The sequence below is a fragment of the Hemicordylus capensis genome, chromosome 5 (assembly GCF_027244095.1).
Source record: "Hemicordylus capensis ecotype Gifberg chromosome 5, rHemCap1.1.pri, whole genome shotgun sequence".
Taxonomy (NCBI): domain Eukaryota; kingdom Metazoa; phylum Chordata; class Lepidosauria; order Squamata; family Cordylidae; genus Hemicordylus; species Hemicordylus capensis.
The window spans coordinates 122959511-122983779 of record NC_069661.1 but is presented as its reverse complement, the minus strand read 5'-3'; the positions used below and the strand labels follow the sequence as shown (position 1 = coordinate 122983779).

The 24269-nt window shown below is 41.6% G+C and overlaps 1 protein-coding gene across 8 annotated transcripts in view; it reads right to left on the bottom strand.

The window, feature by feature from the left end:
• WFS1 (wolframin ER transmembrane glycoprotein) overlaps positions 1-24269 on the bottom strand; it is a 38592-nt gene continuing 14323 nt past the window's right edge. For 7 of the 8 annotated variants that reach the window (XM_053255730.1, XM_053255733.1, XM_053255729.1 and 4 more), the window contains 6 exons: positions 13115-13197; positions 10933-11077; positions 8861-9031; positions 7669-7749; positions 3889-4034; positions 1-2459 (listed from right to left, as the gene is read on the bottom strand). In XM_053255730.1, the coding sequence (XP_053111705.1) occupies positions 648-2459; positions 3889-4034; positions 7669-7749; positions 8861-9031; positions 10933-11077; positions 13115-13197 (2438 nt within the window). In that variant the 3' untranslated portion in view covers positions 1-647. Of the gene's footprint in view, positions 2460-3888; positions 4035-7668; positions 7750-8860; positions 9032-10932; positions 11078-13114; positions 13198-14527; positions 14578-24269 lie in introns of those variants that run through there. The other variant, XM_053255735.1, reaches the window with a different exon arrangement.

Here is a 24269-nt window from a genome sequence, read left to right as displayed (position 1 = left end):
TAGATTTGAATCCTTGTTTAATTTCACATTTGTATTTATAAGTACAGACCATTGACCAGATACTTCCACTTCCAGGACAAACTGCTATACTGTACATTGTTTTTCCTTAGCCAGACTTCCCATTGCTTTTCATCCTACTATTTTAATGCAACATTTTTTCTTTCCTAGTGAGGAGTACTTCCAACAACAGTTAAACTGATGACTGGATGAAAGCCTGTCCTCCTCAGAATGGTTATCCAGCCTGCAGTGTAATTCAGGCCAGCTCTGTTTAATGTAGACAGACATTCAACCACATGGCACAGTTAATATTTTCTGAGGGACCTCTGCATGATTGGCACTAGGGTTTGTCGTCACTCACAAGGTCAACTTTAAGAATACAAGAACGTAAGTGATTAATTATCTGAAAAATAAAGTGCTTTTAACATCAGCTAGTGAAGCCAACTCCTGTAGGAAACACTATTCATGCTTTAGTATGCAGATAGGAGTTAGTGTCATACATATAAATCTCTCTGCAGCACAGGAATTACTAAGACTGTGCATGACGCACAATGCAGTACTCAAAACAATTAGCATTCATCTCGAACGCTGTTGCAGCTGCTTTTAAACCAACTCTTTGGTTGTGGCAAGGCAAATATTTCATTTAAAGCTCAACATGCAACTGACAAAAATGGGTATAAGAAAAAATCAAAGGCAAACTTGAGAGCTTTCTGAACAGTGCTTCGCCAGTCATGCTCTACTTTCACATGCCTTCCTGCAGGCAAGAGTTTAGACATGCAATTTAAGCACGAGATGGCTTTCAGTTCAAATACGGGCCATTTGCTGCCAAGACGGCCTTCCAGAATGGTACTGAATTCAATGACACTCCCTTGCCTCAAATTAACCAGCACTTTATTAAACTCGTTGCTTGCCTTCAGCACAATATCTTTGGTTACATCCTCCTCCTCTCTAGTCTTACTTCCACTTGCATTGTTCAAAGGCATGCCCACCGTTATTTCAAATTTATACCGGTCAAACCTTTTCATGTGACAGTCATGTTTTGTCAGATACTTTAGACGACAGAGTTCCTCGTCTTCCATGGTAAGGTTTTTCGGGTCACACACTGGATAGGTTTCACCATACAAGCATCTCAGCCAGTCACCAATGAAAAAGGGAAGCATGTTTATAGCAGATTCTGCACTATTGTCAATGTCAGTAACTCTAACGTATTTGAATCGTCCAGTCCATGTCACTCTGTGGCCCTCTAGATGACTACATAAGATCTGGGTGCGTGCCATATTTGTGTCCTTCCAAGCTCGCGGTCCACATAAAAACCCATACTGATTCCACGTCAGGGTGGAGTTATATACTTTCATCCCCTCTGAGCGGTACACATAAAACCAACAAAACAGCATTATGGCAGTAATCCATACCAGAATGAGTTTAACAATAGAGCTCTTTGTGAGGGATTTAAACGCTTCAACCACAAAGAAGCTGGTCCTTGTCCACCATCGGAAAAACACAGGAATAGCACATAACACAAGGGTTACCACAATCTTCACAAGGTCTAATGTTATGAACCATTTTATGAAATGGACGACACACATCAGGGCAATGCCTACCATTAGTATAGGAAGCGCAAACAAGAACAAAAAATAACCAACTGAGGCACGAATCAGACCAATGCCAGATGACTCATGCAAAATAACCACCGAGAGTTCACACCACATAAAACACACCAAATAAGGAACCAGGTAGCAATATGTGCCTTTAAAGTTCCGCAACTGTGCCATTCTAAAGAAGAGATAAAACAGGTACAAAAACAAAAGGCAAGGGATGCTCACATTCAGTACAAAAAAGTGGCCAAGAGGGATGCTGTAAAAGGTTTTCCCCAGGACTTTCAAATGGCCCACATTTACAGGCACAATCTGCAACAAGGAGAGGGTGCCTGCAGCAACTTCTGTCAGTAACGCCCTCCGCGTATAGGGTTCGGCACTCGTGCCCAAACTCATGTAACTTGTCACCATAAAGAACACGGAGATTGTCGCCAACTCTGAGCATGGTATCCAGTCCTTGCTTGCTACAGGAAAGGAAAAAATGACAAAGAATACTGAGATCAGGAAGTAAAGGTAAGGTTCTAAATGGTTCCAACCAAAGTTCACTTCTGCTTCTTCAACATCTAGGTTAGGCTCAAAACGAAGCAGCAAGTCAGTGAGAGTGCGGAAGTTTTCCCAAGCTTTACTGTCCTGGAATACTTTCAAGGTGCAAATCACCATGGAAATGAAGGCGAGATAGAAGATAACTAAAGGGATAAAGAAGGCAAAAAAGTCAATTGTCAGGTTACTGATGATGAAGAAGAATATGAGAGCATTGATGTGGTGTGTTGGAATAATAGTGGACAGCCAATGCATTCCTGCTTTAGATGCAACCTCTATGAGGTGCTCTTTGATTTCCATAATGGCATGAAGTGGATACTTTATGACCTGGAAAAGAAGAAAATGCAGTTCATTCAACAACTCTATTGTAGCACCAGACATCACCACATCCCTTCTAGACTGAATGGGCAAGCAGATCAAACCAAAACTTGCAACTCAAAAGAGGTTGAGCTGAGATTAAATAATAATAATAACAGGCTGATTATGATAGCAAATGTGTTAAGCCCCTCCATAATGATACCCTCAAATATTATAGAACACATCACTACTACCAATACTAAATGTTTGGGTTCTTTTGCCATTCAGAACAGAGGGTTTCAACATGCAGTTAATTCTGAGATAGCCCTTGTTTCATGCCAATCAGCTACTAAAAGGGAACTGGAGCAACATGAAGTGCCCCTAGATAATCAAGGGGCTCATGATCCATCAGTTTACACTATTGTCTATGTAGAGATTAAACACTTTTAAAAACCATTTCATAATTTATATCCCAATATAAAAATGTTTTTAAAGTATTCACATAAATGCATATTTATAGACAAGGAAGAAACCAGATATAATGTGTCAACACATTATAAACAAGTAAACACACTTATAAAACCCCTAGATCATTGGTTATATGCAGTTATTTTAATCATGAGTTATATTGTAAATCTTTAGCACAATATAATTCTGTGCTTCAGAAATGTATGTTGAACTATGGAATTTTGATGTCATTATCTCAATGAAAGTTAGTGCCTACATCCAGATTAGTGTTGGGCTAGCATAATGCTATTACACTTAATGCAAAGTAGCAGCACAATGTTGGGGCCAGGGTTTGCCCATGTGGAGCTGGGGTTGTTGAATCTTCTGCTCATGTTCCATCGTACTGCCCATATTACAGAGATGCTCAGGCTTGATTAATCTTACAATTGCTGTCAAAATATCCAGGGCACTCAGATGCTTTCTATTTGCAAATTTTATTTTCTGACAATAATGATGCCATTTATTTAAATGTTGCAAAATATTGTTTTGCTGTCTGCAAGCTATGACCTGAGTTTGCAGGATTGTTGTTATTTTAAGCTTTCTTAAAGTTTTAGATGATTGTTTGGCATCTATTGCTATTATTGTCTGGTTACTCACTGTATTTTTAAAATAATAGTATCTGATGTATCTGATCCTTAATCGTAAAATAAATCTAGCAGCACAATGATGTTGCACATGAAAATAAAAATGTTGTACAAGACAACTTGGACAAGAAAAAACAAAAACTCAAGAAGTCATGCAGAAATACAAAAAGCAGTTAACACACAGGAAAACAAGCCCAATGAAAAGGATTGAGGCACTGTAGTAGAGGATTTGAAAATGCAGCCTTGGCATGCCAAACTTCAACAAAAGATATGCTATTCTACATTGCCGTAAGAAAAGGATTGCATACACTAGAGGGCTACTCTCAGTAAGTACAAACAACATCTGAGCAGCAACCCTCAATGTTCACCTTGAGTCGGAGTGGAAGTTCTTCTGGACTCCTCCCTGCCAGTTCGTCGTCGTCATCATCCAGCGCCACTAGGTTCATTGGAATGATACCCTTTGCATACTTTTTAGTTATTTCAACAAAGTCATCCATGGCAATATAGTTCTTTGCTTAAAATTGTAAACACAAAACAAAAAGCATTAATATTTTTTAGCAAAATCAACGAACAATGTGGGTAGATAATGGTTCTGTGACAAAGAACATAAGCTCACAAGAACAGATTTAAGATTTGTTTTGATATCAGCATTTCCGGCCACTAAGTCTTGCATCTGAAGCTGGGTTTTTTGTTTTTTGTTTTGCCTGTCTCTCCACTCCTATCTAAACCAAAAGAACAGTCATCCCTCGGCAAACCGCAAAAGTTACATTACGGCAAAACCCCACGGCTGGCAAGTTTGCAGTTGGCAAGACATAGGAATGAATGAAACACACAGGGGGTTAGGGGAACCACAATCATGAACACACCTAAAAATCAAGGAAAGAATGCTCCACAAAAAACAACAAACACACCCCCCCAGTAAAAATAACCAGAAACCCCTTAATATTCCCAAGAGTCACCAAGCGGAATGAGCAGATTGAACCTCTGAAATCACTAAAAAAAGCCCCCAAATAACTAAAATGCCTTGCCAATTGCAGATATTTGGCAAGACAGGTCACAATTTCCCATTCACGTATACTTAAAACCGCAGTTGGCGAGGGATAACTGTACAAGATTATAACATTAGAACGAGCCCTTGTCTATGCAATTTAAAGCTTGTCTATCTGTATGACTGAACAGAAATTGGAAGAAATAAAGTTCTACCAAGTATTGAGAATTCTGTACTTCCTTCCTGCATTCACACTCAAAGAGACATCTTGCTGTTCAGGTTACTTTGGTACTGCAAGGCATAATACTCGGAGAATCACAACGCCTTCCCTACCAGTCTTCCCTCTAACAGGGATTCCCAGATGTTGACGACTACAACTCCCATAATTCCCAAGCAAAAGCCATTGCAGCTGAAGATTCTGTGAGTTGTAGTCGACAACATCTGGGAATCCCTGTTAGAGGGAACACTGTTCCCTACCTGTGCTTGTTCCAGCCGGTATTGTGATTTTGTATTCTATCTATCTACCTACCTATCTATCTATCTATCTATCTATCTATCTATCTATCTATCTATCTATCTACCTACCTATCTATCTACCTATCTATCTACCTATCTACCTACCTATCTATCTATCTATCTAAAACATATGATATACCACCCATGCCAAAGACTCTGGGCGGTGTACAACAAGACAGCATTAAAATTACATTCTAAATAAAACTAAAGTAACTAACAGGGGGCGGGGGGGGGGGTAAACTACAGGGTAAAAGCCTGGTGGAAAAGGAAGAGTCTTCAATAGAGATTTAAAAATCGACAAGGAAGAAGCTAGACGAATCTGCAGGGGAAGGGAATTCCAGAGAAGTGCGGCAGCAACCGAGAAGGCCCTTTTACGGGTCCTAGCATCCCGAACCTCTCGGAAATCGGGGACCGACAAAAGGGCCATCTGAGCAGATCTGACTGGACGGGATGTAACTGGATGGGAGAGGTCAGTCTGTAGGTAGACAGGTGCCAAACCCTGCAAGGCTTTGAAGGTCAAAACCAGGACCTTAAATTGAACTCGGTAGCGAATAGGCAACCAGTGCAATAACTGCAGGAGAGGTGTTACCCTGTCATATTTTCTGGCACCCATAAGTAAATGAGCCGCTGCATTCTGGACCCGTTGTACCTTTCCGATAGTCCTCAAAGGTAATCCTAGATAGAGGGCGTTACAATAATCTAGGCAGGAGATAACAAGGGCATGGGTCACTGTCATTAATGTTTGCCAATAATGTTTGCCGATCAAGGTAAGGGCGTAATTGATGAATTAGATGGAGCTGGGCAAAGGCACTTCTGGCTGCAGCCTCCACCTGCTGTTCAAGCAGGAGGTGAGAGTCCAAAAAGACCCCCAGATCATGTACAAGCTCCTTTGGGGGCAGCGTCACCCCATCTAAAACAAGGTTCACAGCCAGCAGTTGGCCCGTACGAGGGCTGAGTAAGAGTAGTTCAGTCTTGGAGGGATTCAGTCTGAGCTTATTTTGATTCATCCAGACCTTAACAGCTTCCAGGCATCGAGTAAGCACAGAAACAGCATCTCCAGAATGGTCTGGGATGGCAATATACAGCTGAGTATCATCAGCGTATTGATGAAATCTCACCCCAAACTGGGAAATGACCTGACCCAAATTACCGCAATCATCACATCTGCCCTTCCAGTTGATCATAATAACCCATCTATGGGCCTCCAAAGGGTTCCAACCTCAAAGATTGCACTTCCATATTACCATCTGTTCACAACCCCAGAGATTCCTGTTTCACTATCAGATTTCAGAGACTGCAGAACAGACTCTGTCATGATCAAATCATCTATGGAGCAAGAATGTGTTTGGATGGCATTGTATCTGCAAGCTAGGCAGAAGCAGGAGGGAGTTCATAAGGCAGAGGTGCCAGCCTGACTGACAAAGGAACTCAAGTTAAGTGACTTTTGAGTTGGGGAAATGATTAAGTTCATGATCAGGGGATAGAGCACCCAGTCTATAAGCGTTTGAGGCTTTTTGGTTGAAAAAAGGCATCTTAGGGGGGACATGATGGAGGATATTGAGGAAAATAAAATTACGCATGGAGTAGAGAGAGTGGCCACAGAAATTTTTTCTCCTTGCCTCACAACACTAGAACCAGAGGCCATCCCATGAAACCGAAGGTTGGGAAATTTAGGACCAACAAAAGAAAGTATTTTTTCCACACAGCACATAATTAGTCTATGGAATTCTCTGCCATGGATGTGGCGATGGCCACTAGCTTGGATGGCTTTAAAAGGGGCTTAGACAAATTCATGGAGGACAGGTCTATCACTGGCTACTAGTCTGGTGGCTATAGGCCACCTCCAGCCTCAGAGGCAAGATGTCTCTGAAAACCAGTTCCAGGGGAGCAATAGCAGGAGAGGGGGGATGCCCTCACCTCTTGCTTGTGGCCTTCCAGAGGCATCTGATGGGCCACTGTGTGAGGCAGGATGCTGGACTAGATAGACCATGGGCCTGATCCAGACGGCTGTTCTAATTATAAGATTATGCATACTATGCAAAAAATAGACAGGGGGAAGTGTTCATAGTAGAAGAACTCAGGGGCATCCAATGGAAGCAATTGGCAAGAGATCCAAGAAAGGCAAAAGGAAGTACTTCGTTAACCATTAAAAAAATAATTTTTACAATTCACCACAAGTTCATAGAGGGCAAGTCTATCAAAAGCTACTTGTCTTGTTAGATATATAAAATCTCCAGCGGCTGAATACTACTGAATATCAGTTGCTGACAGACGCTGCAGGAGGAGAGGGTTGTTGCTTTCACACCTTGCTTGTCAGCTTCACAGACCTATCTGGTTGGTCACTGCAGGAAACAGAATGCTGGCCTTGATGGATCTTTGATCAGACCCAGCAGCGCTCTTCCTCTGGTTCTGCGAGCCAGTTTTCAGAATACTGTGGAATTAAGCTGCTTTATCTGTTTACCTAATTGGTCTCTCTGTCTTGCTCCTAAAAGAGGCAGTCACTTATAGAATTCTTTTTGAGACTGAGATTAAGCTCAGATTCTACTCTACATCTACAGCCACATTTAAGGAGGGGTGCAGTGGGGAATCCCAAGCCATATACTGTACAAAGTATCAAAGTTTACCACAATAAACACTTCCTTACATTCACTGCTCACCAGTCGTTCCAGTATTCTTCTTTGTTTCTGTACTGACTTTGGAATTGGGCCAGGCTGTTTCTCGCCATCTGTTCTCATAAGCACAAGTTTGTTCAAGATATTTTATTCAGCATATTAGAAAACTCAGGGAGAGAGGAATCCATCTCAAACTACAGAACATCAGCAAATTGCATAACTGTCATCAGCCCTTCCAGAATAGTTGCAATTCCCATAATAGAAAATAATGCATTGCCTCTGGTTCAGTACAGATCTAAACTGAGCTATGCATTGACTAAATCATTTTAAGTTGATTAATTGGTTAAAAGGCAGACTGCATATGGTTGAAAAGCCATGACAGATAGGTGCCTTTTTGAGAAGTTAAAAGAAATGAGAAAATATTGTTTAATAAAATAAAGCTATTGCACATTGTTTGAATGTTATTGTTATTTTATATATTACATTAACATATCAGGAGTAAAAAAACCATGTTTTTAAAAAGCCAAGTATGCTCTTAACTTGCAATCTAGTGATTAGAAGTTCAATCAATCAAAACGTTATTATGGTCAAAGACCAGCAGGATTAGAAGTTTGCATTAGCCAATTAAAATTAGTCTCTACCAATGAATAAATAAAGGCTTCATATATTTAATCTATTGATTAAATTAATTTTCAATTTTTATAAGCATGTGTTAATTTTTAAAATTTTAATCTTCTGATCAGTCGATCAGGGGTGTCTCTCAAAGTCAAAAAGCTTTAAAATTAATTTAGGTAATTAAGTGATTAGATAAATATTGCAGTCTTCATTTTTATAAATCCTAGGCAGCTCTAGTTACAAGAACTCAGGTAGTCAGACTGAGAAAGAATAAAGACGACTAGGACATATGGTTCAAATTAAAAAGTAGTAAAAGGCTGCTTCCCATGTTTATAATCTATATACATTACTGGTGCCCAACTACTTAACGTTATCAGAAAATACTTAGCATAACACAAATGCTCTTTCACATCTATGGAAGTGTTCAAGAAATAATGACCATGACAATTACTGCAATTATTTCCCCCATTAAATTTAATTAAACTTTGAATACAGAAAATAACTGCCAATTAAAAATTATTGTGTATATTCGAGGTTTAATTGCATCACTACAATTTTTGAAAATTATCCCATGTTCAGTACATCTTTCATCCTTTATGGGATACAAACCTTCACCATCAACTTGGCCAACATTTTCTAATAGTTCTGAAACAGCCAACTGCTTTTTCTTCTTTGGGTTTAATTTCCAGTACATGACTAAAGCAGCTTTTCTCACAGCTCTCTCCAAATCAGTTTCTGATGATAATCTCTTCACTTCTTGCTCATTCTCTGAAGTGATGCCTCGAGAAAAGAAAGATGCATTAGGTACGATTATCCCACGTTCTTTAGGGGGGCGGGGAGTGGGGAGAAGTGACACCTGTTCATAATTTGAGAGTTCAGTGCTCACAAAATCTGAATCACATTTCCAAGAAGTTAAGTTCTTCTTTCTGTTATCTTTAAACCCACACTTATCAAGCTCAATTAGGCAATTCTTTAAACCGAGGCTGCTGTTTACGAAGACATCCGTATCTAAAACCAACAGACAACCTCAGGTATATAGGTTCCTTTTAATAAGTGTCACATGCAGAGTATTGCTGAGGTGGATCTTCCAAAACAAGCAAATTAAGGGTCCTCCCAAGTAACTGATTTATTGGGCAGAAGATAGATTGCCCTTGTTCAAAAGACTCAAACATTCTGCTGCCTCTCTCCACCTAGAACTCTCTCTGCAATCATAAGGACAGAATGGCCTGGGGTTGCTCATGCCACAAGCACTTTTGGGTCATCACTGGGAGCCAGTGCCAGCCCCCACCCCTGAATTCCTGTGTCATTGCACATTTTCATGTTTGTAGATACCAAGCACTCCTGTCCATACTGCTCACCTGGTCTTCAAAGATTATTCACAAAACTACCCATACTTGGAACTCAGCAAGCCTAGCCCTTGTTCTGCAGCTCTGCTCTACCATTTACTACACGTGAAACTCGGAAAATTAGAATATCGTGCAAAAGTCCATTAATTTCAGTAATGCAAATTTAAAGGTGAAACTGATATATGAGACAGACGCATTACATGCAAAGCGAGATAAGTCAAGCCTTAATTTGTTATAATTGTGATGATCATGGCGTACAGCTCATGAAAACTCCAAATCCACAATCCCAGAAAATTAGAATATTACATGGAACCAAGACGACAAGGATTGTAGAATAGAACAATATCGGACCTCTGAAAAGTATAAGCATGCATATGTATTCAATACTTGGTTTGGGCCCCTTTTGCAGCAATTACTGCCTCAATGCGGCGTGGCATGGATGCTATCAGCCTGTGGCACTGATGAGGTATTATGGAAGACCAGGATGCTTCATTAGTGGCCTTCAGCAATTCTGCATTGTTTGGTCTCACGTCTCTCATCCTTCTCTTGGCAATGCCCCATAGATTCTCTATGGGGTCAGTTTGCTGGCCAATCAAGCACAGTACACTGTATACTTTTCAGAGGTCCGATATTGTTCTATTCTACAATCCTTGTCTTCTTGGTTCCATGTAATATTCTAATTTTCTGAGATTGTGGATTTGGGGTTTTCATGAGCTGTACGCCATGATCATCACAATTATAACAAATTAAGGCTTGACTTATCTTGCTTTGCATGTAATGCGTCTGCCTCATATATCAGTTTCACCTTTTAATTTGCATTACTGAAATTAATGGACTTTTGCACGATATTCTAATTTTCCGAGTTTCACCTGTACTACTACAAATATGTATATACTGTTTTTCAACAGAAGTTCTCAAAATGGTTTACACAGAAACAAACAGCTAAAGATGGCTCTCAATCTAAAATAATAATAAGATGAACATCAGCAACAGCCACTGGAGGGATGCCGTGCTCAGGATGGATAGGGACAGTTGCTCTCCCCCTGCTAAATATAAGAGAATCGCCACTTTAAAAGGTGCTTCTTTGTTCAGTTAGCAGGGTTTAGAAACTCCTCTTATTTTTTCATTAGTTAGGGGCTGTGCAGGTTCCCTCTGTAGCACTTGCAGACAAAGCAGGGGTGGGGGGAGAGGCTATCAGGTAATCTGCACCATATTTTCCACAAGACATTTGCATGATTCTAATGTGCTCCCCCCCACCACCACTCGCAAGAGGTAGCGTAGTGTCCATTTCTCAAAATTTGCAGTGTAGACAGAAATGCTAATAGGGACACACACCTTTTCTGTCTGCCAAGCATCTCCGTAGCAGTTTAACAGCTTCTCTTCGTCCCTGCTTGGCAGCAAGAATCAACCACTCAACTCCACTGCAACTGTTCAGCTCCTCATCCTGCTCTTCTGCTAGCTTCAAGTAGCGTTTCCCCACCTACACAAGTAAAAGGACAAGATTAACTTCCATTTAGATATCTGCCATCTTCGTCTAACAATCAAAGAAAGGTTCCGTTTAATGAACAGCCAGACTAGACATATTCCATAGCAAGTGGAGTATTTAAAGAAAATGAGGTAAGAACCACAGAATAGTTACCACCATCACCAGCCGCAGTCAAAAAGCTCACATTCAGGTCTGCCCAATATCAATATGAAGCTATCTAACTCCAGGTCATATTTTTAGGCTATTTTTCAGTACCGTCTGTATTAACTGGCAGTGGGTCTACAGGGTTTCAGAGAACTGAAACTGGGACATTCTGTCTGCAAAACAAGCACTGGACTCTACCACTGAGCTATGGCCTCTCTTTAATCCTTGATGAGTTCAACACAACACACCGTTGACAGAGGTAAGCAGATGTATCTCTTTCCCTGAAGTACCATGACATTCATTTTTAGACAAGGCGTTCACACATTTGGTGTTATGTTTTCCTACATGGCACAAAGACCAAACTTTGTGCCATGCTTTGATACAGTATAGGAGCACTGTGTGGGTTGATCTGTGCTACAGATGTATGTTGGGTGTATACCAGTGCCCATTCTGGGTTTTGGGGAGCCTACAAGCAAGGTAACCTCTGCTCCTCATCACTTCCTCATCCACGCACTCTTTCAGGAGAAACCAGGGTAAGCAAATGGCAACAGCAAGCAGGAGGAATAGGAAATGCCCACTTGCTCACCCGCTTCCTCCTCCAGGGCAGAGCAAGAAAGCTTGCAAATGAGTAGGCAGCTGTTGCTGTTCCTTTCCTCCTTCTCACCCTCGTCGTTCTGTCACCACCTAGAGGAAGAGGGCAAGGGGAGCAAGCCATGAGGGCTGCTGCACCTTTTCCCACTGTACAGTACCAGTAGCTTATACTTCTTTTTAGACTATGAGCCCTTTTGGGACAGGGAAACCTCTTATTATTCATTTTTCTATGTAAATCATTTCAAGAACTTCTGTTGAAAAGCAATCTATGAATCTTAATCACTGTCACAGTAGTTCCCCAAGTTTTCCTGGGAACAGTGAATGCCTAATGGATCTGTTCATGTCAGTGGAGTAGATAGACCCTCAAAATAAAGTATCGCTGTAACTGAAAGACATCTCTCACCACTAAGAAAGTACCCTAAAAAAAAAATTCTGGCAATTTCCCACACCTTTTTGTGAAAGGCTGAAGGACAAGCGGGTGTAGGAGGAAAAGGAAACGCCAAAGGAACTAGGTTGTCTTCATTCATCTCAATGTAGTTGTACTCAGTGGACTAGTTGGAAAAGAATGTAGATAGGGAATCACATCCAAATATGGATGTTTTTCTATTTACAATGCATTACTTTCAATGAGATGCACATTTGGACAAATATCTTAATGTGTGCCCACATGGACATTGTGCCCCAACTAGTCATGTGCAATTATGTACAACGAGAGGACTCAAGGTGAAAGTCTTGCTGCACAGCACTGGATCTAGCAGGTTAGCATTGCTTAGCTTGCCTGGGCCCTGGGAAATTGGCTCCATCTTCCCCTCCAGTGTCCCCTCTAAGGTGTGCACACATGAATGCGGTCACAAGTTGATGGATGTTTACTCAGTTAATTTTAGATCCCACTCAGGTTGAATCAGGAAGGCCCCACTCTGAATGCACATGTGCACACACTACCTTGATACTGCCGCCCAGAACAAAACTTGTACTGTGCACAGATGGAGGAAAAGATTAGAGGAACCACTGTTCTCCTCCCGGAGCAAGAAACAGTAGGGGAAACTAGCTGCAAACAGGTGTGAAAAAAACACATGAGTGGAAGGTGGGGGAGAGGGGTTCCCCCACAGACATTTCTTCATTCCCCTGCTAGGGCAAATCTGTAGTAAAATGGAAGATCATGAAGATTCATTGCAGCACCATTTGTAATTCTACAATGTTACATCTCCAGAGAAAAACCTTAAACTAATTAGAAAACATCTCCCACACAGAACTTATAAAAAGCTACAAGGAAAGTGATAAAGTATGAAAATGTACCTCTGTCTGTGCTTTGGGTTCCCCAGCTTTTGCTCTTTCAAGCAGTTCTTCAAAGAGCACTTCTGGTTCTTCCATTATCGTCTCTTAAAAAACAAACAAACGGTTTTTAAGGAAGCCTGTGTTCTATCAGAACAGTAAATAAGGGAGCCCTCCTGTTGTCAGAACCATCTACAGCCACTAGAAACTTGTCCAACCCAGTGAATTATGTCCCCCTAAACATCTGAATGAAATGTCAAAGTCTTAACTTTCAAGGATGAAAATCAAATGCCCTGACTACTTTGCCACTGGGAGAACCAGCGTTTACAAACAGGGATACATCTTATATTTGCAACAACTTGGATCTTGATATTTTATTGGCTTTAGTAAGTGGTAATATAATAAGTGGGTCCCCCCCACAGTTTCACTCTAATGTAATTGTTTTTGATAGAAATAGGTTTTTGTTGGATTTTAAGAGAACAGTGCAGCATAATCAACCACGGTTTCCCAGAATCAACACACACTAACATAAATACATTTCTGCTCTTCCCTCTCTTCTGTCTTCTCTAGAAGTTGAAGAATCTTTACTTTAAAGTTCATGTTTACCTTTCAGTGTTTAACTGGGACTTTTAAAGAGCTCTGACTCATACAATTGAACAGTCAGCTGTCAAAATAAACACATTTTAAAAGGTCATTTTCTTCGTTCTTGGAAGTTGAGAAAGGAGCTCCAGAATATTTTTTTTAAAAGCTTAAACAACAAGCATGGAAGGGTATGATCAGAATTGAGACTACAGTGCAAAAAGAGGGGAAAACCCCTTGCACTGTGGTCCTGAAGAAAAGTGTGTCCCTAAAGCTGCTTTTTGGAGGGAAGCAACTATTCGTGTCAATGATAGCTTCCCTGCCAGTAATAGCTTCCAATGCAGCCCCAGCAAATATCAGATATTGCAGTCTCAACATATGGTTTTTGTTGGGACTGCAGCACAAAGGGAAAGGCATATCCCCTCCCCAGATCCTGTGGTCCCTATCCTGGCCATTACCCACAGCTACTATGTAAGCTTATTTGAGAGGGAGAACCTCACAGGGGGAGAATCCACACAGGGCCAAATTATACATTTATCTCTGCTAACCAAGCAAAGGGGCACCTCTTCAATTGGTGACCCTTCTGTAATTAAGAAAGGAATAGCAACTACCCCTATTCATCCCAGCATAGTAACCCTCACAGTGGCTGTTCCTGGTGTCTCCTTTGCATTCCTTTTAGACGGTGAGTCCCATTTGAGGGCAGGGAACAATTTATTCTTTTTTGCTATGTAAACCACCTTGAAAACTTTTTAAAATGCTATATAAATAATAATTTAAGGTAACATGTACTTTGACCCTTAACCTTTTTGAAAGCAGTAGATACATCCCTGCTATTTAACTCAATGATCAAAAGCTAACCTCTGAAGGATCTATGCATGCTTCTTCCGCACCCAGTCTAAATAAAATCATCAGATCTTCTTGTAATCCTTACTCACTCTGTTCTCATGACTATTCATTTCAATAGCAGATTAGTTTCCTGGAGAATTTCAAGACAGTAGCACTGTTACAAAGTTTTAGGGCAAAATTAGAAACTCTAATGAGCTATTTTCAGATATCAAGAAGTACATTACACATCATATTCTTTATTATAGATAGCAGAAGAGAAGTAAAAGTAAAATGTGCCATCAGTTTCAACTCCTGGCGCCCACAGAGCCCTGTGGTTTTCTTTGGTACAATACAGGAGGGGTTTACCATTGCCTCCTCCCACACAATATGAGATGATGCCTTTCAGCATCTTCCTATATCACTGCTGCCCGATATTGTAGCAGCGGGGATTCGAACCGGCAACCATCTGCTTGTTAGTCAAGCATGGGAAGTAGCAGCATTTCCCTGGGCCATACCATCAGCAGCCAGCCATGTACAGTGGGGGATTGAGGAAAGGCAGAACATCATGACATCAGACATATGCACCAGAAGGGATGATGGCCTCGTGTGGAAGTATTATTACTGGCTACATACACAAAGTAGACACATAGCTGTTACTTGCAGTGGTGGCAGCAGCCATGCATTTGTTCTGTGATCTAGCCTGCCCCTCAACATACCTTGCTCTTACACATAAATCTCTGCTTTCTGAACAGGACACTAACGTTGATGGACATTTCATCCACTGAAACAGAATGCCAGCTATCCAGAGTCTATTTATAGAGCAGAGAAGGATTCTGCTTCAGACAGTAAGTTCTAAGCAAACTGCATATTTCTTACAGGCCTTCTATTTGGTAGAAACTGAAGAGCAGAAATATCCCAGTTCTGGGCCGTTCCCAGATGGCAATTCTACTTTGCTTCCCCATGGAAGGGGCAGGTGTGCGTTCACATATTGTCTAGATTTACGCCAAAGTCCCTGCAAGCTACTGGGGAGCACTCCATACACGATTTGGGTTTTTCATTGTGAATTGGAGCTTAGCCCAATTTATGTCTGGGGATTTTAAAAAATCCACTTTTTGTGTCAGTTTTTTGGGCAAATTCAAAATATCCAATATGCCTCACAACTTGCAGTAAACCCGCACAGTAAAGCCTGCTGTCTGGGAAAGTTCCTGGAAAAGAATCTGATCACTCCCCTGCCTGTTAGGACATTAAACAACATTTGTTCCTGAGTGATGTGACCCAGCTGTCCTGAAAACACAGTCAAGCAAAGAGCCAAGTAACTTAGCTCTAAGGCTTAAGATGTGGGCTGCTGCATTTACAGATATTTTCCAGGATACTATGGCGACATCATATGTCATACAGAAAGAACCGACTGTTTCGTTACATTCCCAGCTTTCCTGACAATCTACAAATGATTCCATTTTTTAAAATCTTGAAAGTACTTCGGTCAGCATTCCTATAGCCTGTTAAGTAAAGTTGTGCCGTCGAGTTGGTGTCAACTCCTGGCGACCATAGATCCATGTGGTTGTCTTTGGTAGAATACAGGAGGAGTTTACCATTGCCATCTCCCATGCAGTATGAGAGGATGCCTTTCAGCATCTTCCTATATCGCTGCTGCTCAATATAGTTGTTTCCCATAGTCTGGGAAACATACCAGGGGATTCGAAACAGCAACCTCTTGCTCCCTAGGCAAGTTACTTCCCTGCTGCGCCATTAGGTAGCTACTCCTACCCTAATTAGTATTACACAATTACTACAGTAATAATTACAAAACTATTAGCAACTACCAGCAAAAACCAATCAGAAGATCAAAGTGAATTACCACTGAACAGTGTTCCCTCTAATACAGATTCTCAAATGTTGTTGACTACAACTCCCAGCATCCGCAGCTGCAATACCCTTTGGCTGGGGATACTGGGAGTTGTAGTCAACAACATCTGGGAATCCCTGTTACAGGGAACACTGCCACTGATTCACTTGCTACAGTAGGAGTAAGGCAGCTTTACACACATGTGCACGTGCGAACTTGTGGGTTTGTCTGCTTCTTAGGACACTGGTGTATCTTGCCAAACGAGAAACTGAATCACAAGCAAGACCCACAGTTAAGTAGGACCATTACACTACAACAATCCTATGCATGTTTACTCAGAAGAAAGTCCTACTAGGTTCAATGGGCTTACTCCCTAGTAAGTATGTTTAGGATTGCAGCCTTAAGACTTGGTGGCATAATGGCATCTTTAGGTCAAAGTTTAAAATGAAATAATATCTAAAGGGGAAGTTAGTGTAAAGAACTAGAATGGTTTCCTCAGGTCACTCTGCATTTTGGAGTGCTCCTGGACATTTAAACCGTACTTGAAGCTGCTACTAAAAAAAAAATGGTGCATCTTTCTGTTCATTTGATGTTTATCACCACAATCAGTGTTGTCCTTTTTTCTTGTATGGCTTTCTAAATTACACGTGTCTGATTGAGATAGCACTAGACATTTAAAGTTATTATTTTAAAAAATGTAACACATTATTACATTTTTTTTAGAGTGAGGAATAATGGCTAGTTTGCTTAATCATTACATGCATTTTATATTTGTTCCCTAAGGAAGGCTTTAATCTACATTCATTTAGCTTTTCATAAAATTAATTCCTCAAAGGCACATATTCTAACAGTGCTAGTTTGAGGCTTGCCTCTTTTGTGTGTGGTTTTAGAAGCATTTTTCATAAACCATTTTACAATAGGAGAAATCAACTTATCTTTCCAATTCAGCTTTTAAAATAGTCAACCAGTGCATCTTGTTTTATGTATTCGGTTTTAATTATGTGGTTCTTTTCAGGAATACTTTGCTATCCACTGACATTTAATCTGATCTTTTTATATGTTTTAACTGTTAAAATTTATTGGTTTGTTTTATTGCTGTAAACCACCTAGAGACTTTGGTAGTGGGCAGGATACAAATATGTCAAAATAAATACATTTATGACACACATCCATTATTTCATCTAATTAATAAGAAGTCTTCTATTTGATGGCAACAACTCTACAGAGGTATCACTTTAATCCATTAATCTTGCACTTTGCCAACACTCCTCACACTTACAGCTATTAGTTTATTGTGTCCCATTTGCTTGTGATTAAGTGACATTGGTAATATATGCTGTGCTCATCGCAGAGCTCTCAAATGTGAGCTTTCTATACTAACTGTTATCCTCTAAACATTAAATCTTCTCCTACACTCGAACTATATATACACCTATAATTCAGGGCACCATGTACTGAGGATATTTGAATATGTTCATAGTACAGTGGTGAACAAGTGCAGTATCTGGACTTCATTTGAAGCTAGATACCCACTGGTACGATATCGGGCAGCACTGATATAGGAAGATGCTGAAAGGCATCATCTCAGACTGTGTGGGAGGAGGCAATGGTAAACCCCTCTTGTATTGTACCAAAGAAAACCACAGGGTTCTGCGGTCGCCAGGAGTCGAAATCGACTCGACGGCACACTTTACCTTTACTGTTTTCTTGCTCCCAGTTTTCTCTCATGCAATAATAGATTCGCATGTTACAGAAAGCTGCGGGAGAAGCAGTGCAAATGCTTTACACTTTTCCATGTAATATTCAAAGTGGGATTCAACACATGGTGTATGTGACAAACGGATGGCAGAAAGCAACACATCTCACTGTGTTGAAGATGAAGGGGTCACTGCTTTAGGCATTATATGTAGAAGCACAAAACGAGAAAGCACAAGCATTTCAAGTAAGCCAGAGTAGTTTTGCCATTAGATCACAGACACTGCTCTGTAGCAGTGATGACAGCAAAGAAATACTTTTCGGCCACCATTCCATCTTTGTAGTGTCATCTCATAGAGCATTTCAAGGGGTGTGGTGTCGATCTGAAATAACATTCCTTGGTGATCTTAGGGAACCCTTGGTAGCCCATTCCAACTTGTTTGTCAAATGTTTTGAGGCCAAAAAAAAGTGCTTTTGTCTTGATATAATTGCTAGTTTGACCATAGTTCAGGAACGGCATATGCCTAGACTCTTGTCTAGTCATTGCTATTTGGATGATTTTCAATTATTGTGGCCAAAGGATGCAAGAGGTTTGGGCCAACAAGGCTCACCAACATCTTGCCAGGGGAGTGGGGGCTGCTGTGGCCAAGAAGGGATTAATATCTCTGCAAGAGGGAGGAGTAATGACTGTCTTGAAGGAGGCAGTCAGGTGGCCACACTTAAAGAAATATTCCTAGACCCAGATTATAGCTGTAACTATCAGCCAGTCATAAATCTTCATTTTGGAGGTGGGGGCATGGTGCTTGAGCACTCGAGTACTGGTACTTGACCAGACACTCCGATGACACTGCTTACCTAGTCACATTTCAGTCTGGCTTTCAGTCACTTTGGAACCAAAACTACCTTGGTGGATTATCTTGATGGATTATCTATTAGGGGTGTGCACAGAACTCTTACCTTCCCTGCTGCACTTCACCCTCTGGCACTGCTTCAAAAACTGCTGGTGCAGAGTGGCGGCCTGGTCAGCGTGCGCATGATACGTGTATGGACACCCTCCTCATGCCTTAAAGGAGCCCCCACCCCCATATTTGAACGGTTCAAATGCGGGGGTTCTGAACCTAACACCCTGTTAGTTCTCCTAGACTTTTCAGCACCTTTCAATATCATCATTATTCTTCTGTGCACAGGAACTGCATCATCAGAACCATTTCTATCGGCAATTCAATCCCAGAAGAAGGTGCTGGACCATAACACATGCCATGGTGTTCTGGAGGACTGCTTGGTCCCCCAAGCTGTTTTACATCTACATGCAACGACTGGAGGAAGTGGTTTGGTGTGTGGTGTCATCAGCATGTAATGACACCCAACTCTATTTTTCCTTTCCATCTGATTTAGGTGATACAGAGAAAGTTCTAAAATGAACATTCAGTAACAACTGGATGAGGGATAATGAACTGAAGCTCCGTCCAGATAAGATGGAAGAATTTTTGGCAGGCAGTTTCCTTGAACAGGCAGAATAGCATTCACCTGTTTTTGAAGAAGCAGCTTCACAGCTTAGTGGTGCTCGATGCCTTAGTGGCATCCGTGGTATGAAAAGACTTCCACCAACTGCAACTCCTCTTTAACAGAGATAGATAGCCTAGTCACAGTTAGCCATGCCCTAACAACATCCAGATTACATTACCGCAATGCATCATATCCTGGGTTGCCTTTGAAGGCTACTTGGAAATTTAAGTTCGTGCAAACCACAGAGGCTAGGTTATTGACTCAAACCAGCCATGAGGTATTAGCTACCAGCACTGAAAACATCTTTTCTAGTTTACTATACATTTATGGGTACAATTCAAAGTTCTCATTTTGACATTTAAAACCCTTTCTGGGTTGGAACCTATCAATCAACCAATCTTTATTGATAAAGTCACAGACCAGCACAGGGTTGGGACCTAGGTATCTCAAGGACCATTCCTCCTGAAAATTAAGTTGTTCTTCAGTAGCCCTTCTCCAGGTTTCCTGCCTTTGGAGGTTAGACATATGGCAATGGGGAAAGGCTTTTCTAGTAGTGACTCTCGCAGTAGTTTAAGCTCAGTCACACTTGGATCCTCACAAACTCCATGAGGAATATTAGGTTGTATGACAGTGCCCTTCCCATGACAGGAGTCTCCCATATCCAAACTGAACACTTAAGCTAATGCACAACTCTTGATATCTCTTTGGACAGTTAGTTCTTCACCGTTCTTGATGTATCCCTAGACCATACAAGAACCACCTAGAAGAGGTTTGGTGGATACTCCAAAATTAACATGGCTTTGAAAAATATCAGTCTCTTCTCATCTGCCACAGAGTAAGAATCTTGTTCTGCTTTCCTTCTATTGTGGAATCCCAGGCGGCCTCCCATCCAGACACTGACCAGACCCAGAGTTCCTTAGGGTCAGCAAAGTTGCTGCATTTTGTGCTAAGATAGTTGTGTATTCGACACTTGGAGTTCATGCTATGAAACAAATAAAAATCTAGGTAAATGAAAAAGGCATTTATCTAAATGGCCACAGTACCTTCTGGTCAAGTGTTTTAACTGGGCAAGTCCAATTTATCTTATACAAGCATTTTAAGTATACATCTGCAAAGCCCTCAAAGGACCAGAGACTTAAGGGACTCTTGCAAAGTTTCATCTCTACCACACTAAAAAGTACTTGTGGAGGTGGAACATTAATACACAATGTGCACAATTTGTAATGAATATTAGTGCTTTTAAATCATTATCCAATTTCCAGAAAAAGTGTTAGATTCCCAAGGGACACTCCTACTCACATTCCTGAAGTTCCAAAAAGTTTTCTCTTTTTCTGTGCAGTCAAAGCAGCATTGCACAAGATGAATGGTACATTTTAAAAGCAAACTTTATTTGCTTCAAGCATGGATTAAACACATTTGTGCATAGAATTTTGAATAGGATCACAAATATAAATATCCCAAAGTGGATTGACAAGTGCGAGTGGGGCTTCATTGGTTTTGGGGTGTTTTTTGTTTGTTTGTTTTTTTTTTAATAAGAAGCTCCATCAAGGTGGAAACCATCTAATCAATTTCCCTTTCAGCCTAACAGATTTCTAAGGATTCACTGCATGAACAAATAGGCCACTGGCTGTGCTCACATCAGCACTCTTTGCATTTTACAAGTTGCCCGTCAGCTTACTCCTAAGACAATCTCCTAGTAGGTAAATACTGTCTCGGGGCCAAACTCGTGTAGCAGATTAAAGCCTTTGTCTCAGGGCAAGCTCACCTGATGGAAAGAAATTCGGAATCATCCCTGCTTGAGCTACCTGGCTAGGCTTCTCCTGAAACTATTCTATATTCCTGGTAAGTTTAAAAGGCTGCTGCCGCTGCCACCACCCCTCTTATCTACAGAGCTTGATCCTCCCTGGGATTGGGGTGGAATCCCAGGAAAAACTCTCTTTATATTGCTCTTGGGCAAGTACAAGCCTGCACGTGGTCAGAAAACGGATAGCTTCTGACTGTTTGAGGACGTGATTGCACCAGAGAACTCCCCCTTCGACCCCCCCTTTTCCTGAGTTAAAAACCAACTCAGAGAGTCTTTTTAAAGTTCTTTTTTATTCCATTACTACCAACTGCTTCTGCTTGAGGCTTTCTCAGCTTTAAATACAACTAAGGATACTTAACAGGTTACAAAAATAGGTTGTCTTTATGCACGCTTAAATGTTTATAGAGCCTTTTCCAATGCTGAGTAGGCTTAGGCTAGTGTTCCTTATTTCAGTTACGTTATGGGTAAACAATATGCAAAGCACATACACCAAAGAAACAGACGTTTCTAACGCAAAGTCTGACTAAACAAACTTTCCCCTAAATTAATCTTCCCGAAGCCAAAGCCGAGGCTTCCTTTTCCTTGAACTCACCAAACTCCAGATGAGAATTCAAGTTTCCTGCCCTCCTATTTTTCAAGGAGCTGTAGAGTCATTCTCCTGCAGTCAGCCTTCAGGGCCGCATGTCCTTCTTTAACCAAGAACCTTTCTTCTTCCTCACTCTCTAGGTCCCACCCCCCTGGTGTGCCGATTGGCTGAGCTCACCAGCCTATCAGTCTCACCAGCCTATCAGCTGGAGTTCACCAGCCTATCAGTCAAGACAGGGTTTACTTCTGGTTCATTCTTTAGGGGGAGGGGAGTCTGATCACTACACCCCCGTCCTTAAATTGAGACAGGGGGGTGGAAATGGAAGTTAACAGCTCCTGTCTCAAAAGGGTTGGGAACACAAAGCTTAATTTCCTAACTTAACTATCTATACATACAAAACTGTAACAAACAATAACATGTCAAAATAACAATTGGAATCTCTAGTCCTGTTGCCTCCACCCTCCCCAAGCATCTTTAGGTTCCAGTGGAGACTTCAAAGTGTCCCTGTGACAAGGCACCTGTCATGTTGTTGTTGTGATAAGTCCCTGGTACTGACTGCTTCTGGTTAAGGACCACACCCATATGAGGGGCCTGGTCTGGACTCAATAGCATCTTCTCTGCCCCAATGCCCCTCTCAGAAGCATCAGTGATCAGAGTGACAGTTCTTTTAAAGTCTGGAGCTTGGAGGATGATCCCCCCCCCCACATTTTAACTGAGAACTGATTTGACACCTCAAAAGCAGGTTGTCACTCCCTCAACCACATCTCCATATTGGGTTTATTGGGCCCAGCTGGCCTGAGGACTGGCACCTGTTCTCCTGGATCAAATACACGCTCCCTGGCATGTAGGCCAGGCCAGGCCTTTGGCTCTGTATGGGCCTCCTGCAGTTTGTGCTGCAGAAGGGACAGGGCCTCTTTGAGTGTGCTTTGGGGCTTGTCCCCAAAGTTCAATACATTCTGTCCCTGGGGGGTTTCCTTCCTCTCCCACTGACATCGCATCTGTCCCAAAGTCCCCATGGACTAGCTCAAAGGGAGAATATCCTAGGCTCGGATGCGCCACTGATCTATAGGCATCCAACAGTTGTGGCAGCCCCAAGTCCCAGTCCTTAGAATGTTCCTTAACAAATTTCTGGATCATGGCCCCCAAAGTCCCTTGGGCCTCTCCCACTGATCCACTCATCAGGTGCTGGCCAAACATCGGGACAAGATGCTCCACACCATTGGTGCTCCAATGCTTCTCCAACACCCTGTATATGAAACTGGTACTTGCATCAGTCAGGACTTCCTTTGGACAGCCAACCTTGGCAAAAATATCCAATAGGGCCTGACTGGCAGTCTTTGCATCTTTCTGGCACAAGGCTATGGCCACCTAGTGGCACAGTCCACTACAGCCAACACATATTGCTTTCCTCTAGGGGTCTATTGCCATATCTCTTGCCACTCTCTAAAGTGTGGTCGGTGCCCCTGCCAGACAAAGGTTGCACAGGTGCCCACCCTTTGTCCCAGCTCTTCCCCACCTTCTGGCAAACCTCACATGACTTCACATACTTAGTCATGTCCTGGCTAAATCCAGTCCAGTAAAAGGTTGTTCCTTACTATATTCTTGGTTTCCCCCACCTCCACTTGTCTATTTGGGTGGGAATGCACCACCTCTAAGATGCAACACTACAGGTCTATGAACAGAACAACAAAAGTCCTGCATTAAAAAAACAAATTAATGGCAGCCATTGGTGGGGGGCAATTCATAAGGAAATCGCAGTTCTGGGAGGGTGAGGGATGGGATGTTTGCCCTTCCCCATGCATGATTCTCCCCCTTAAATTAAGATACTGCCCCCTTCAAAAGTCTGGCACATTCAAGCTTTGGGAAGTGTCTTCCAGTGTTATGGACTTGAGCTAAGTCTCTCACCACCTGTAAGTATTATTGGCATTAAAACAAACAAACAAACAAACAAAAAAACATAAGATAGGAGATCCTGTTCACAGAAGTCTCATGTCATATCTAGTCTGGCCCTCAGTCTGCTATTTCAAATGAAAAACTTTCAGGAGGTGACATTTCTTAGAAATGCCTGTTTATTAACAAGGAGAAACAGAACAGAGAAGCAAGTACCTCTTCTCTGCGCCAAAATTCATAACAGAGATGAAGTGAGATTGCATCAGCTACTCCTGGCACATTCTGAACTAGTAATACATGGAAAGCGCTATACAAATGCTAGGTATTTTCTTGTTGCTATCCTAACTACCCTGTAAGGTAAACATTATCCCCATATTATCACTGAGGCTAAGAGGGAGTGGCTTACCTAAAGCCACCTAGCAAGTTTATGGCTGAACAAAAGAACTTC